Below are 16,930 nucleotides of genomic sequence, written 5' to 3' on the forward strand. Positions count from 1 at the left end.
GGAGCAACTTCTGAGCGCATAGCCAGGAGTAACCCCTGAGCGTCACAGGGTGTGGCCCAAAAACCAAAAAAAAAAAAAAAAGATATATGACTTTTAAAAGATGGTGTTTATTTTAGGGTGGAGACTATGTGATACTCGGCAGTGCTCAGAAGGTAACTTCTGGTTGTGTATTCAAATGTAGTGCTATGGATCACACCAGGGTTGGCTATATGCAAGGCAAGTACATTAATAACTACTATACTGGGATCAGAGCGATAGTATGGTAGGTTGGGCACTTGCCTTGCCTGTGGCTGACCGAGCTGGATCTCTGGCATCACTGAATTCCCTAAGCACATGCCAGGAAAACTTACACCAGAGTAAGCCTCGAGGACTGCCAGGTGTGGCCCCAAAAACAAAAAGCAAAAACAAAACAAATAAAAATTACTGTACTATCTGGCTATGTTTAATTTGCATGGATAGTCACAGGAATGTCAATGACCCCAAAATATTTACACTCACAGTTGTGTTTTGAACCAAAAGAAATTAATATTCTCTGCTGGGAATCTGACAGAACACAACTTATCATGAATGCATAAATTCACAGTAAAGATGCTGATAGCAAAAATAACTGCAAAGGTCATCAAAAGAACTGACATTTGAATCAAGAGTAAAATGCCAAGCTACAAAGAAGGCTCAAAGGGCTGAATGCTTGCCTGCATGCTGAGACCAGCTATATCCTCAGCACTGCACGGTCTCCCTCACCTGACTGGGAGCAGCCCCCAAACACCACTGGGATTGGCTCCAAAGCAGGAAGAGTAAGATACCTGGGTAAACTGAACCAGTAACAATAAAATAATCTGGCAACATATTTCAAAAGCCTTGAAAACACTGTGACCTAGAATTCCACTTTTGGACTTTGCTAAAAATGTTACATAATAGGCAAAGAGCTATATGCAAAAAGGCTTAGTATGATATTGATGAATCCGAAACATCCAGTGTCCAACAATAATAGAATGATTGACTAAGTTATATAAAATTTTATGATGGAAAGTTTTTTTTTTTTTTTTGGTTTTTGGGTCATACCCAGCAGCACTCAAGAGGTTACTCCTGGCTCTATGCTCAGAAATTGCTCCTGGCAAGCACAGGGAACCATATGAGATGCCAGGATTCGAACCAATGACCTTCTGCATGAAAGGCACACGCCTTACCTCCATGCTATCTCTCCGGCCCTGGAAAGCTCTTTTTTGGCATTTAGATCAGACTCAGACCTTTGGGGACCATATGTGACGCCAGAGACTGAAGCCAGGTCAGTCCAGTGCAAGGCAAATCCCTACTTGCTGTACGATCTGTATGGCCCCTAATGGAAGTTTTTTATGGCTATTAAAAAGAATTCTTGGGGCCGGAGAGATAGCATGGAGGTAAGGCGTTTGCCTCTCATGCAAAAGGTCATCGGTTCGAATCCCGGCGTCCCATATGGTCCCCCGTGCTCACCAGGAGCGACTTCTGAGCATGGAGCCAGGAGTAACTCCTGAGCACTGCTGGGTGAGACCCAAAAACCAAAAAAAAAAAAAAAAAAAAAGAATTCTTAGATTTTTTTTTTTTTTTTTTTTTTGGTTTTTGGGTCTCACCCAGCAGTACTCAGGGGTTACTCCTGGCTCCATGCTCATAAATTGCTCCTGGCAAGCACAGAGAACCATATGGGACGCCAGGATTCGAACCAATGACCTTCTGCATGAAAGGCAAATGCCTTACTTCCATGCTATCTCTCTGGCCCCAGGAAGATTTTTTTTTAATGACATGAAAAATAGTGACAAATTTAAAGAATACAAAACTGTATAAATACTATGGATTCAACCTATAAAAAGATAAAAACCAAATGAAATTTACCAAAAGGCAACACACTAAGATCTTACCATTAGCTGCCTGTAGTAGAGAATGAATGATTTCTCCACTTTTCTTTATACTTTTTCAAATTAAGCATCTTTACTTTATGATTTAAAAAAAGATAAAGAGAAACACATTTCCTCTCATTTAAAAGTTTACCTAGTCCATAAACAAGTGAATCTGGTTTTAAAAACACCCTCAGAGCAAGTCAGCCCTGAGATGCGGTAATAGCAACTTCTACATATAATTGTACCTTCGGAAGACTGTAGGTGTGGCTCTGGTAGACCAGCTCGTAATGGGGAGGGTTGATAACACTCTGAGAGATGCAGACAACATTTTCATTTGACATGTCTGAAAAGAAAATAAGCACATTCAAAAACAAAATCACCATCAATATTACATGGAAAATTTTAACTCATTCTTCTAGAAGTTTATACCTGGTTTATTTGGTGCCTGGAAAAAGTGCTGAGAAGTAAATGTTTTCCCATCGGGATACTTAGGATGTGGAGGCAATCTGGAATCAAGGTAGGTGCAAAATACATGCATGATGATCTGAAGATGAGAAAACATTATGATCAAAAGTCAGCATGGGGGTTGGAGAGGTAGCACAGTGGCGTTTGCCTTGCAAGCAGCCGATCCAGGACCAAAGGTGGTTGGTTCGCATCCCAGTGTCCCATCTGGTCCCCCGTGCCTGCCAGGAGCTATTTCTGAGCAGACAGCCAGGAGTAACCCCTGAGGACCACAGGGTGTGGCCAAAAACCAAAAAAAAAAAAAAAAAAAAAAAAAAAAAAAAAAGAAAGAAAGAAAGAAAGAAAAAAGTCAGCATGAAGGGCTGGAGTGATAGCACAGAATTAGGGCATTTGCCTTGCACATGGCTGACCCGGGACAGATCCGGATTCAATCCCCGGCATTCCATATGATCCCCTCAGTCTGCCAGGAGCAATTTCTGAGTGCAGAGCCAGGAGTAACCCCTGAGTGCCACCAGGTGTACCCCCCCACAAAATAAAAAGAACAAACAAAAGTCAGCATGAAAAATCTATTACAGAAAAGGTCCTTCAAAAACATCTGGATTTGGGGGCCAGAGAGCTAGTGTATATGAGTTAGCCTCTGGCCATGCAAGCAATCACTCCAGATTCAATCTGCAGCACCACAAATAGTTCCTTGACCATAGTGGGGAGTAGAGACCCCACTATGGGGAGTATAGCAGCTATAAATCAAAAACCAAAAGCAAACAAAAAACCCAGGGCTAGCAGCAGCTAGGCAGGTAGGGAGCTTGTCTTGCATGCAGCTGGCCTGGGTTTTATCTCTAGCAACCCATGTAGTCCCCCCCAAGCATCACCCGAAGTAATCCCTGAGCATAGAGATAAGAGTAAACCCTTAGCACAACTGGGTTTGGCCCAAAAAGAAAATACAAAAACAGCAAAACCCAAAAAACCCAGCTCTCTCCTCCCCAAAACAAATCTATATTTATAAGAACAGCAATTATAATTCCTAGGCTCCGCAAGATAGCTCAAAGGAGGGGCCGGAGAAATAGCACGAAGGCAAGGCATTTATTTGCCCTGCATGCAGAAGGTTGGTGGTTCGAATCCTGGCATCCCGTATGGTCCCCTGAATCTGCCAGGAGCGATTTCTGAGCGTAGAGCCAGAAGTAACCCCTGAGTGCAGCCAGGTGACCCCCCCAAAAAAAACAAAAAACAAACAAACAAAAAAAGGAATGGAGCATATGCCTGGCAAGCATGAGGCACTGTGTGGGTCTGAACAATACCCATGCTGCAGGCCCAGGGACTGAAGTGTCATGTCCACACTACCAAGTTAAGAGTTGGTTGGGAGTGCTCCCTAGGTGGGCTTCCTGAGCACTGCTGAGGGAAGGGATCCATTCCCTGCATAGAAAAAAATTCATGAAAATGTTTTTCAAAGTTATAAAAGTCAATACAATAAGATGAAAGACATTCGTAAATTTAAGTAGATGATGCACACCTATATAGTCATTAGAAAAACCAATAGGGGCTGGAGAGATAGCATGGAGGTAGGGCTTTTGCCTTGCATGCAGAAGGATGGTGGTTTGAATCCAGGCATCCCATATGGTCCCCCAAACCTGCCAGGAGCAATTTCTGAGTGTAGAGCCAGGACTAACCCCTGAGCATAGCCAGGTGTGACCCAAAAACAAAACAAAAAAACCAAAACCAAGATAGAACACACACATTCAGGGTCATTGAGAGAAAGTGCAGAGGGTGAGTGCAGGGCAAGCACTGGTTGACCCTGGTTCTATCCTCAGCATTACTACATGAACCTCTAGGCATAGAGCTGGGAATAGTCTCTAAACACTCCAGGGTTTTGGAGAGCCAAAAACAAAAACAAACATGAAATAACTAAAAAATTGAGCATATACTCAACTCTCAATTTGAATATCAGCATTTAACACTTCGTTTTCATATGTATAGTCCCTATACAAAACTCTAAAATGTTCAAAAATAAATTCTCTGATCTTATAAATTTTAAGCATCACGTTTTTGTTTGTTTGTTTGGGTCACACCGGGCAGCGCTCAAGGGTTACTCCAGGCTCTATGCTAGAAATCGCCCCTGGAAGGCACAGGGGACCATATGGGATGCCGGGATTCGAACCACCGTCCTCATGCAAGGCAAAATCCTACCTCCATGCCCTACCTCTCTGGCCCTAAGCATCACTTTTGGGAGTTAATACAAAAGAAAAAAACAAACAAAATGGCAGCAAGCCATCATATTTCTTGTAATGCTATAGCAGAAAAACAAAATAAAATCTCATTCCCTATCATGCTTGTCAAACTTTAACATCCAATACAGGATATTAGTTAAATAACAGTGTGTAATAATAAAAATGTACTTGAAAAATGAAGACCAAAATTAACAATGGTTGGTTGGGTTAAGAAGCTGCTACAATGCTAATTTTACTTTTAAGTTCTGGGGGCTTTTAGGTTTGTTTTGGTGGGTAAGGCCTCCCAAGGGATGTTGCGGAGACCTCAGAGGCCTCCCCTGATCACTGCTGACCAACTGGATGAAGAAAGGCAAGTTGCTTGGGCCAATAGTGGTTCAGGGCCTAAGAGCTGCACCTGTGATGCCCCAGGGGACTGAATTTTGCCCAGCACCTGCCAGGCTGTGCCCTAACCACCATACTGTTTCCTGGTCCCCTACCTTCCTTCTATACTGATCTTTGTTGTGGAAAAACACAAATCAACAAATAAAAATGATTTTTTTGTTGTTTTTGGGCCACACCCGGTGACATTCAGGGATTACCTCTGGCTATGCGCTCAGGAATCATTCCTGGATTGGGGGACCATATGAGACGGGGGATTGAACCGTGGTTCATCCTAGGTTAGCGTGTGCAAAGCAGACACCCTATTGCTTGCGTCACCGCTCCAGTCCTTTGTTTTTTTGTGTTTTATTTGTTGTTGTTGGTGACACATAAAATTCTTAAAACTAAAAAAAAAACAAACTTAGAAGCTTACAGCAGAGTCTGTGGGTAGGTCGGTATCCCACTTGCGTCCCTTGAAATCTCCGCCTCTGTTCCATCGAAAAGAGCTCATACAGCCTCCCTGAGAAAGTTCTGTAGAACAAAGGTGAAGTGAAAAAGACAGTGTGTGTGTCGAGGGGTGGGATGGGATAAGAGGGAGGGTCCAAGGGATTATCATAGTTTAGAAATTTGGGTTCACAGAGGGCAAAACCCAACTGGATCAAAACATCCAAATAATAAAACTGTCTTGCTCATCTATGAGATTTAAGAAAAATAAAAAACAGTATAATAATATCCAGAGACAATAAAGATGAGGGCCAGATGGACCAGCTTACCAGAGTGGTGAGTGTAGTTAGAGAAATAACTTCACTAACAACTACCATGACAATGATATATAGAGAAGTACAATGACTGGGGGCCTGAGTGGCACAACAGTAGGGTGTTTGCCTTACATGTGGATGAACTGGGACAGACCCGGGTTTGATCTTCAGCACCCCATATGGCCCCAAGCCTGCCAGGAGCGATTTCTGATCACAGAGATAGGAGTAACCCGAGTACCAGCGGGGGTGCCCCCCCAAATAAATACAATGACATACAATTACTGTCTTAAAGACAGGCAGGGGATGGGGAGGAGGGAAATGGGGGACATTGGAAGGGGGGAAGTTGCACCGGCGAAGGGGATGTGTGCATTTTATGGCTGAAACCCAATTACAAATACATTTGTAACCATGGTGCTTACATAAATTAAAACAAAGAAACAAAAAACCTCAAAACATCCGAACACATAGTACAGGATATTCTATGGAAAAAGAAAAGAAAATCAACTTATATATTACCAGGAAGAATCTCAGATTCCAAAATTGGCATAACATACTTTATTAAAAAAAAGTAAAAAAAAAAAGGGGGGGGCTCCAGAGCAATAGCACAATAGTATGGTATCTGCCTTGCACATGGCTGATCCAGGGCGAAACTCAGTTCGATCCCTGGCATCCCATATGTCCCCTAAGCCTAAGCCCAAGAAGACATTAATAAAGTATGTGGGAGTATAAGAAAGTCTAAATTTTTTTGTTTGTTTTGTTTTTGTTTTTGGGTCACAGCTGGCAGAGCTCAGGGGTTACTCCTGGCTCAGAAATCTATGCTCAGAAATCGCTCCTGGCAGGCTCAGGGGACCATATGGGATGCCAGAATTCGAACCACCGACCTTCTGCATGAAGGCTTTACTTCCCTGCTACCTCTCCGGCCTCAAGAAAGTCTAAATTTTTAATTCTCATCAATTTTCTCAGATTATATTCCCCAAAATAATAATAGCTAATAAAAGAAAGTAACATACAAGTTAAAACACTGAAAGAAGGGGTCGAAGCAATACACAGAGGGTAGGACGTTTGCCTTGTACACAGCCGACTCAGGTTCGATCCCTGACATCCCATATGGTTCCCTGAGTCCACCAGGAGTGATTCCTGAGTGTAGAACCAGGAGTAACCCCTGAGCACTGCCAGGTGTAGTCCACAAACAATACAAAAACTTTAAAAAAATCTAAGAAGGAGTTGGAGTGATAGCACAGAGGTAGGGTATTTGCCTTGCTTTGGCAACCCACACTGTTCCCTTGCCTGCCAATAGTAATCCCTGAGCGCAGCTGGGTGTGGCCCCCCACACAAAAAATAAAAAATAAGACAAAACAACATACACACAAAAATGAGAAACAAAAAATAAGAAACAAAGATACAAGGATCAGTAAGCTGTAATCATAAAGATTGTCCTAGCGGTTTCCACTGTTGATAGTTTCCCAGTAGACATTGAGTACAAGAGTACTTCAATGTCAGCCTAGTGAGCTCATGTTTCCATACATACACAAAACCATTATGTTTTCAAGGCTAACCATATTATTTTGACAATTTTTAGCATAAAAAATGGCAAAAGCTGTTCAAGTAAGCCACAATTAAAACATCCTTATTTTATAATATACTACTTAGGGATACTCAACTTTTTTAAAATATATTTTTTCCTTGTTTTTTTTTTTTTTTTTTGGTTTTTGGGCCACACCCGTTTGACGCTCAGGGGTTACTCCTGGCTATGTGCTCAGAAATCGCCCCTGGCTTGGGGGGACCATATGGGACGCCGGGAGATCGAACCGCGGTCTGTTCCTTGGTAGCGCTTACAAGGCAGACACCTTATCTCCAGCGCCACCTTCCCGGCCCCTATTTTTTCCTTGTTATCTTTACTTATGAAATCTTCAGGGCCGGAGAGATAGCATGGGAGGTAAGGCATTTGCCTTTCATGCAGGAGGTCATCGGTTCGAATCCCGGCGTCCCATATGGTCCCCCGTGCCTGCCAGGAACAATTTCTGAGCCTGGAGCCAGGAATAATCCCTGAGCACTGCCGGGTATGACCCAAAAACCACAAAAAAAAAAAAAAAAAAAAAAAAAAAAAAAAAAAAAGAAATCTTCAAATAATGAAAAAGCTTTGGTTCTCTGAGTTACCTTTGATCCTTTCACACAAGTATTCCTGGTTGGGTGTAAGGTCGAGGTATTGCACGATTTTGTTCAGAGTTGGAATGAGAGGAGCTTTGACTAGAGCAGCTTGCTTCAAGCTGGTTATGCTGGCTTCTGTTGGAAAGAGAACACACACAAATTACCTACATGTAGGTTTCAAGACTTCATTTGACTTCCTCGTGGAGTCGAAAAAGCTGGTATGTGGCTTTTGCACATAGCCAAACTGGGAAATGATCCCCATCATCACATAATGGTCCCCAAGCACTGCCAGAAATAATTCTTCTTTTTTGGGGGGTCACACCTGGCATCGCTCAGTGTTTACTCCTGGCTCTATGCTCAGAAATCGCTCCTGGCAGGCTCGAGGGACCATATGGGATGCCAGGATCGAACCACTGTCCTTCTGCATGCAAGGCAAATGCCTTACTTCCATGCTATCTCTCCGGCCCCAGGAATAATTCTTGAGTGCAGAGCCAGGAGTAACCCTGAGCACCGCTGGGTGTGGGCCCAACACGAATACAAACAATAAAGCAGGTTTCTTGCTGCCCCTTTTCTATACCCAAAAACCAAACCTGGGCAGTCTTCTCTGAGAATGTACTTTCCCTAAACAGGAATCAAAGCCTTCTCTGCTTCCCTTTCCCTGGAGCTCTTGCTGATCGTATCATCTACTACAGGGGTCTCAAACTCAATTTACCTGGGGGCCACAGGAGGCAAAGTCGGGGTGAGGCAGGGCAGCATAAGGGATTTTGCTTACCAAATATTTGCAATAAAAAATTGCATTAGTAGAAAAAAAAATCGCAAAAAATTGCATTAAACATTTGCAAACCCCGAATGGAACTGCTCGAGGTATGTGAATGTTTAATGCGATTTTCTTCTTACTAATGCGATTTTTATTGCGATTATTCGGTAAGTAAATAATCGCGAATACTGCGATATTTGAAGGCCGGCCTCGGGCCACAAAATGTTGAGACCCCTGATCTACTACACTGGAAAGCTTAATGAAGGTGGGAATTCGGGGCATTCTGCTCAGTGCTAAATTCCCAATACTCAGAATAGAACCAGGTATAGAGCAGGCACTCCATGATGGTTGAAGGAATTAATGAAGCCAACAAACAGTTCATCTTAATGTGAATCAGTGGTAATTTGGAGATGATCACTTTAGGCAAAGTGGCCACATTTCCACATAATTCTATACCTACGCACACTCCAAAAGCTACAACTGAATCTATTATGAACTAATACAGACAGATGAATTTGGTGTAGAGATTGAGCAGGACAGCAGTGGGAAATAGGGGGTGACTATAATGTAAAGAGTGTTGAAATGTTCTGAATTTGATCGCAATGCTGTATAATCTAAACCTTTGGATGATACTGTTTATATTGCATAAATAGCACAGTAAGTTATATCTCAGTAAAAGCATTTTATTTGAAAAGAAAAAAAATGGGGCTGGAGAGATAGCACAGCAGTAGGACGCTTGTCTTGCAAGCAGCCGATCCAGGACAGACGGTGGTTCAAATCCAGGTATCCCATATGGTCCCCCATGCCTGCCAGAAGTGATTTCTGAGCACAGAGCCAGAGTAACTCCTGAACACCATCAGGTGTGACCCAAAACAACAACCACCATAAAAAACCCTTTAAGAGAAAAAAAAAATCCTGTACTTTAGATATTTAATTCCTTTCTTCACTTCAAGATAACAAAGGCAACTCATTAAAATAAGTTGTTTTTCCACCTGGCAGATTCATTAGCGGTAAATCAAGTACTGCACTTTAATTTCACAGACCTCCTATCTGTAGTTCCGGACAACCCATTCGCCTCATCTGCGTGCTGACAGACTCAATCTCTTGTACAAGTGGCACTAATATGGTCTCGTTGACCCACTGAAAAAAACAAAGTAAAAATTTTATTTTTATTTATTTACATTCCCACCACCAATTCCCTCCCTCCACCCCCCGCCTGTATTTGAGAAAGGTAGTCTACTTCTCTCACTCATTAACATTGTCATGCTAGTTGTTAGTGTAGTTCTTTTCCTAACTGCACTCACCACTCTTCGTGGTGAGCTTCATATTGTGGGCTGGTTCTTTGGCCCTCATCTCTATTGTCATTATTACCATTAATTTTTCTTAAAACTCATAGATGGTGAAACTATTCTGCATCTACCTCTCTACCTCTGACTTATTATTTCACTAGGCATAATAGAACCATGTACATCCATGTATAGGAAAATTTCATGACTTCATCTCATGATGGCTGCATAATACTCCATTGTATATTTGTACCACAGTTTCTTTAGCCATTCATCTGTTGAAGGGCATCTTGGTTGTTTCCAAATTCTGGCTATTGTAAATAGCACTGCAATGAATACAGGAGTGAGGAAGGGAGTTTTGAATTGTATTTTTGTGTTCCTAGGGTATATCCCTAGGAGAAACTAAAGATTTTAAATGCAAAATCCAAAATTTATTTTTACTACTCTCCAGCCCCACTCCCCAAATTTTCTTTCTTTTTTTTGAATTTTTGGACCACACCTGGCAGTGATCAGGGGTTACTCCTGGCTCTGCACTCAGAATTGCTCCTGGCAGGCTTGGGGGACCATATGGGCTGCCGGGGATCAAATCTGGGTTTATCCTGGGTCAGCTGTGTGCAAAGCAAACATCCTACTGCTGAGCTATCACTCTGGCTCGGTTTCATTAACTTTTTCTTGAATCTTACAGAGTATATAACACAAGCAAATAAAGGGAAGCTACCTGACGTCTAGAGTTAAACATAGGCTCTTAGAGGTCAGATAACTACATTTTACTCATAAATTATGTTATTTATTTATTTTTCTGGTTTTTGGGTCACACCCAGCAGCGCTCAGGGGTTACTCCTGGCTCACTCGGGGGACCATATGGGATGCTGGGATTCGAACCATCATCCTTCTACATGCAAGGCAAATGCCTTACCTCCATGCTATCTCTCCGGCCCTGTACATCTGTTATTTTTCTGAATATAAAACATTTAGTTGTGGGCCTGGAGAGGTAGCACAGCGGAGTTTGCCTTGCAAGCAGCCAATCCAGGACCAAAGGTGGTTGGTTCGAATCCCGGTGTCCCATATGGTCCCCCGTGCCTGCCAGGAGCTATTTCTGAGCAGACAGCCAGGAATAACCCCTGAGCACCGCCGGGTGTGGCCCAAAAGCCAAAAAAAAAAACAAAAAAAAAAAAAAAACACCAAAAAAAAAAAAAAACATTTAGTTGTATCTTTTTTTAGTTAAGGTTTTCTTATTTATGGTTATTAGCTGAAAAGATAATCTTTAGGCTACTTTTCCAGAGTTGTTATTCACACACTCATTCATGTGTTGTTTATATTGATTTGTGATTAGTGGATCTTTAAAACACAAAATTAATTCTTAGCAGATTCACCCAATTCCTGGATCATGTTGAAAACAGACTATATTTCTTTTCTTTTTCTTTTCTTTTTTTTGGTTTTGGGGCCACACCCGGTGGTACTCAGGGGCTACTCCTGGCTATCTGCTCAGAAATAGCTCCTGGCAGGCACAGGGACCATATGGGATGCTGGGATTTGAACTAACCACCTTAGGTCCTGGGTCGGCTGCTTGCAAGGCAAACGCCACTGTGCTATCTCTCCGGCCCCAAACAAACTATATTTCAAACTGATTTGTGAATACCTTTAGATCTAGGATTTTTTTTGGGGGGGGGGGGTCACACCCGGTGGCGCTCGGGTTACTCTTGGCTCTGCGCTCAGAAATCACTCCTGGCAGGCACAGTGGACCATATTGTATACTGGGATTCAAACCACTGTCCGTCCTGGATCGGCTGTCTTGCAAGACAAGCGCCCTACCGCTGTGCTATCTCTCCGGCCCAGATCTAGGAAATTTAAAGGATGTTGTGCATGGCAGTTATAAGGTCATCGGTGAATGGAACAATGGTCCAAGAAAATGCCCAGTTAGCTTGATTTTGTATCATGTGCTTTATATGTGTGCATGGCAAACCCTACCACTTCTTTTCACACTCTCCCGCATTTACCCATAAAACTTTTTTTTTTTTTTTTTTTTGGTTTTTGGGCCACACCCGGCGGTGCTCAGGGGTTACTCCTGGCTAACTGCTCAGAAATAGCTCCTGGCAGGCACGGGGGACCATATGGGACACCGGGATTCGAACCAACCACCTTTGGTCCTGGATCGGCTGCTTGCAAGGCAAACACCGCTGTGCTATCTCTCCGGGCCCTACCCATAAAACTTAAAGGTGAGAAAAGTTTCAGATGAACTGCAAGTCTACAATATCCTATACAAAATTTTAACTTAATAAAATCTTTGGGGAATGGAACAATAGCACAGTGGATAGGGCATTTGCCTTGCACACGGTCAACCTTGCACAAGGTTCGATTCTCAGCATCCCATAATCAGAAAAAAAAATATCTGAAGGGGGGCTGGAGAGATAGCATGGACGTAAGGCATTTGCCTTTCATGCAGAAGGTCATCGGTTCGAATCCCAGCATCCCATATGGTCCCCTGTGCCTGCCAGGAGCAATTTCTGAGCATGGAGCCAGGAATAACCCCTGAGCACTGCCGGGTGTGACCCAAAAACCAAAAAAAAAAAAAAAAATCTGAAGGAGCTGGAAAGATAGTGCTGGGGCTGGGGTGGGGAAGAGGGAGATTTGGGACATTGATGGGAATGTTGCACTGATGAAGGGGGGTGTTCTTTACATGCCTGAAACCCAACCACAATCATGTTTGTAATGAAGGTGTTTAAATAAAGATACTAATTTTAAGAAAAGCATAACTGTCCAAAACATAGTGTCAGAACTTACATTTCTGAATTTAGCTGTCCATGAATCTATATTATCATTTAGATGTCTATTCATAGTCACTTTTCCCCAAACCTATTAAAAACAAGTTCAAAAATACAATTATAGAATTAGTGAGGGAAAATACTTGAAATCATTCTTTCCCTACCCTAAAAATATTTTATGAAATACTTTAATACAATCACACCAACTGGCTGTTGTTCATGTAGATCCCCACCCCCTTGATTTACAACTTACAACTTGGTTCCACACAAAAACAAAGATCATCCCTAGTTTTTTGGTATCTGTTTGTTTATAACTTGGTTTTACCCAAAACAAAGATTTTCCTGACTTAGTTGTATATCAAGCAAACTCTCTTCCCTCTCCCCCTCCCCCTGCAATGTTGCTTGATGATTCAGAAGGTCTAGCTTGAGCCTAGAGGTGCTGAAGGTCACCTAGATCATACCCAGTGACTGGGGAGAAGAGAGGACACCAGGGATCAAACTTGAAGTCTCATGGATGTGAGGCATGCACTCAAGTCCTTGGAGCTATCTCCTTGGTCTCACACATACAATTTCATACATTGATATTACAACAAACAAACAAACAAAAAACATTGTCATAATGACCTGGCTCAGGCCTCAGAAAAATAGGCATTCTCTATTCACCCTTGAACCTGGGATGCCATCTATGAAACAACCAAATTTGTCTATATCATCACCTGGGAGCAGTTCTCTACCAGGGAAGACATTACTGCTTCTTTCACATCGACCTACTCAAAAGAGACTTCCCTTAACACCCAGAAGACTTAACAACAACAACCACCTGTTTTCAGGACAGGGCTCTCTGCATTGCCCTCTGGTTGTGAGGTGAAGCTAGAGGACTCCACAGCATCCCGACTTTGATATGCACAGATTCCAGTATCTTTAACTACAGAAACCTGACACCAACAGCAGCAACTGTGTTAAAAGTGGAAGTGTGTTGGCACTGCAGACAGTCACTTGGGTTTGATGGTCTCGTGTGACTACAGCTTAGAGTTGGTCTTATGCCAGAACACTTCAGGGATAAGGTTTCCTTGTATTTAGGCCAAGGGTTTTCCTTTTCATGCCCCCCATATTTTGATGGGCCTATGCAAACAACAATTGCCACTCTAACACCGTTTTGGCTGTGCTCCTTTGACTTTAATCCTTAAAAAAAAACACTTAAACTTTTGAGGTTAACTTAAACTAATATGCATGTGCATGGAACTGTTAAAAGAAAATACTATGCCTTCAATGTTAAAGGAGTTACATAAATTTTGTGGCTTTAGATTGTTTTGTGTACTGCTAAAAAATGTTATAATGTACTATACAATCTGGGGACTTGAGGGACAAAGTAATTGTGCGTGGGTTTTGTTTTATTTTTCTTAATGTGCTTTGGCTGAAAATTCAAAATTGAGGTGTCAGCAAGGGGATTTCTTCTGAGAATTCTGTTTATGGGTGATTGTCTTCCCACTGCAACTTCACCTTGTCCTCTCTCTTTGCATCTTTGATCTCATAAAAAAAAAAAAAAAAAAAGGTTTTTTTTGTTTGTTTTGTCTTTTGTTTTTTGGGCCACACCCAGGAGTGCTCATGGGTTACTCCTGGCTCTGCATTCAGAAATCACTCCTGTCAGGCTCGGGGTACCATATGGGATGCCAGGAATCCAACCCAAGTCTGTCTGGGGGTCGGCAGCATACAAGGTAAATGCCCTACCACTATGTTATCACTCCGGCATCCAAAAACATGTATTTTTTTTTTTTCGGGCCACACCCATTTGATGCTCAGGGGTTACTCCTGGCTAAGCGCTCAGAAATTGCCCTGGCTTGGGGGGACCATAAAACAGGCTTTTAAATACATAATCAATTCTGGGGGCCAGAGAGATAGCATGGAGGTAGGGCATTTGTCTTGCATGCAGATGGGGGGGGTGGCAAACAAGTTCGACACAAAGAGCCAAAACTTTAAACTGTGAGTCAGAGAGCCACACCACGAAGTGACCTGCCAAACACTCACACAAAAGCATAAAATTTTAACAATTATGTGACACAACATGTGACACACGGGGTCCCCCCCCAAACCCCGTTCGCTGGCCCGTGTAGTTGTTTCCGAGGGATGGGAGATGGGATGACGCAGCCTGGGGGCGGGACTACTCGCTCGGAGATCTCTCCTTAGAGGTCTCTCCTCAGAAGCAGCAGAACAAAATCCAAACTTGGCAAAGAGCCACAGGATACAAAATAATGCTAAGAGGCAAAGAGCCGCATTCATTTTGGCCGGGAGCCGCGTGTTCACCACCCCTGCATGCAGAAGGATGGTAGTTTGAATCCTGGCATCCCACATGGTCCCCCGAGCCTGCCAGGAGCGATTTTTGAGCGTAGATCCAGGAGGAACCCCTGAACCCAGGTGTGACCCAAAAACCAAAACAAAATTCTGTATTTTGGTATAAAATGGATGAATAACAGACTGTTAAATGTTTAACCCCAATGTATTTTTTTTTGTTTGTTTTTGATTTAGGGCCACACCTAGCAATGTTCAGGACTTTATTTCTGGCTCTGCACTAAGGGATTGTTCCTGATGGCACCAAGAGGGTTGTGGGACCAATTGTGGCACAAAGTCAGGTAGGTAAGCATTCTTCCAGCCCTCAAACTGTATTTAATTAATTTATTTATTTTGGTTTTTGGGTCACACCCGGCAGCGCTCAGGGGTTACTCCTGGCTCTACGCTCAGAAATCGCTCCTGGCAGGCTCGGGGGACCATATGGGATGCCGGGATTCGAACCACCGTCCTTCTGTGTCTAAGGCAAATGCCATACCGCTGTGCTATCTCTCCAGACCCTCAAACTGTATTTTAAAAGCAAGAATCCTGGGCTGTGAAACTAGCTTTTAGGACTAGAACACATGCTTTGTAGGTGGGAGGCGCAACATGGTCCCTCCACACCACCAGAAATGAACCCCAACCAAGCAGCACTGAGCCCCAGAGTACTACCAGGGATCAAAAACTAATAAAGAAAAGTCTTGCATGTTAAGTTCCATGTCAAACTTAAGAGCTTTTTCTAATGAATACAATGTTTCCTGCAGAACATTAATGTCAATCATGTGTCACAAAGAGGGAAATATGAACTGTTCAGTAGGTTAAGGCACTTGCCTTGCTTGCATGCAGTTGACTTGGTTTGATCCTTGGCACTACAGAGTCCCAATCCCCACCAGAAGTGATCCTTGAGCATAGAGCCAGGAGTAAGCCCTTAGCACTGCCAGGTATGGCTCAAACATCACTTCTACAAGTAAAACACATGGTTCAGTTCTAGGTACCCACATAAGACAGAAATCTCCCCTACTTCATTTGTGCCAAATTCATGCTTCTTGTCATTAAGATGGAGTGGGATGTGGGGAGGAATTCTCCAAAAGTGAAGTTTCTAGGAATTTGGAAATTATAATTGTCAAGTCGTTTTTCACTTGTCACTTACCTCCTCTGCTGCTTGTTTAGAGCTGAGATCGGCTTCATCTTTGTTAGCAGATGGGGTCTGCGATCTACAGGCAAGCTGATACTGAAACTTCTTCAAAGTCTGTGCATAGTCTCCCACAGAACGATTGTAGTTCCAGAAGGTAGGACTAGTGGAAGGTGAGGTAGAATCTGGACTCCCTAAAGTAATCAATGCAGACACAGACAGCTGCAAAAACTGAGAGCTAGCACCTGGCTTGGGACATGATAAAGGCTCCAGGTAGACCCAAAGACAACCATGCCTCAGGCTGGAGGGAAAAACACAGGGTTAAGGTGCTTGCTCTAGGGGCTGTCATGGTGGCGGTTAGATCCCCAGCATCCCATATGGTCCCCCAAGCCAGGAGCGACTTCTGAGCGCATAGCCAGGAGTAACCCCTGCGCCACCGGGTGTGGCCTAAAAACCAAAAGAAAAAAAAAAAGGTGCTTGCTCTACATCCCTTTCCATCAGACCTAGTTCTAGCCACCACAGAAACAGTCCCCAAATACCACCAGGAGGTCTCTCAACCCTCTGACCCCAGGGAAGATCAAGCCCCAAGGGGTTTCTCCTCCTCCTCCTCTCTAATCCCACCAGCTTTCAGAAAACAGATGCCTGTGCTTTTTATAACGTAAGGGCACAGGAAGGGTTAAAGAAAAAAAAAGCCTATGATGAATATACAAATACCAGGCGAATACTAGCCAATAGATTAGTATGAATATGTTAATGTCAGAAAAAATAAAAATAAGGCAAAAAGATTAAAAGATAAAAAGACTAATTGGCTACAACACTAGCAATACATTTAAGTTGGCATCTAATAGGTTCT

The 16,930-nt window shown here is 43.0% G+C and overlaps 1 protein-coding gene across 2 annotated transcripts in view; it reads right to left on the bottom strand.

The window, feature by feature from the left end:
* TMEM209 (transmembrane protein 209) overlaps positions 1-16,930 on the bottom strand; it is a 32,785-nt gene that overhangs the window by 4,301 nt on the left and 11,554 nt on the right. For both annotated transcript variants that reach the window (XM_049774758.1, XM_049774749.1), the window contains exons 7-13: positions 16,096-16,271; positions 12,643-12,714; positions 9,619-9,715; positions 7,828-7,953; positions 5,346-5,443; positions 2,301-2,415; positions 2,117-2,214 (exon numbers count right to left, since the gene is read on the bottom strand). In XM_049774758.1, coding sequence (XP_049630715.1) covers positions 2,117-2,214; positions 2,301-2,415; positions 5,346-5,443; positions 7,828-7,953; positions 9,619-9,715; positions 12,643-12,714; positions 16,096-16,271 — 782 coding nt within the window. The remainder of the gene's footprint in view (positions 1-2,116; positions 2,215-2,300; positions 2,416-5,345; positions 5,444-7,827; positions 7,954-9,618; positions 9,716-12,642; positions 12,715-16,095; positions 16,272-16,930) is intronic.

The sequence above is a fragment of the Suncus etruscus genome, chromosome 1 (assembly GCF_024139225.1).
Source record: "Suncus etruscus isolate mSunEtr1 chromosome 1, mSunEtr1.pri.cur, whole genome shotgun sequence".
Classification (NCBI taxonomy): domain Eukaryota; kingdom Metazoa; phylum Chordata; class Mammalia; order Eulipotyphla; family Soricidae; genus Suncus; species Suncus etruscus.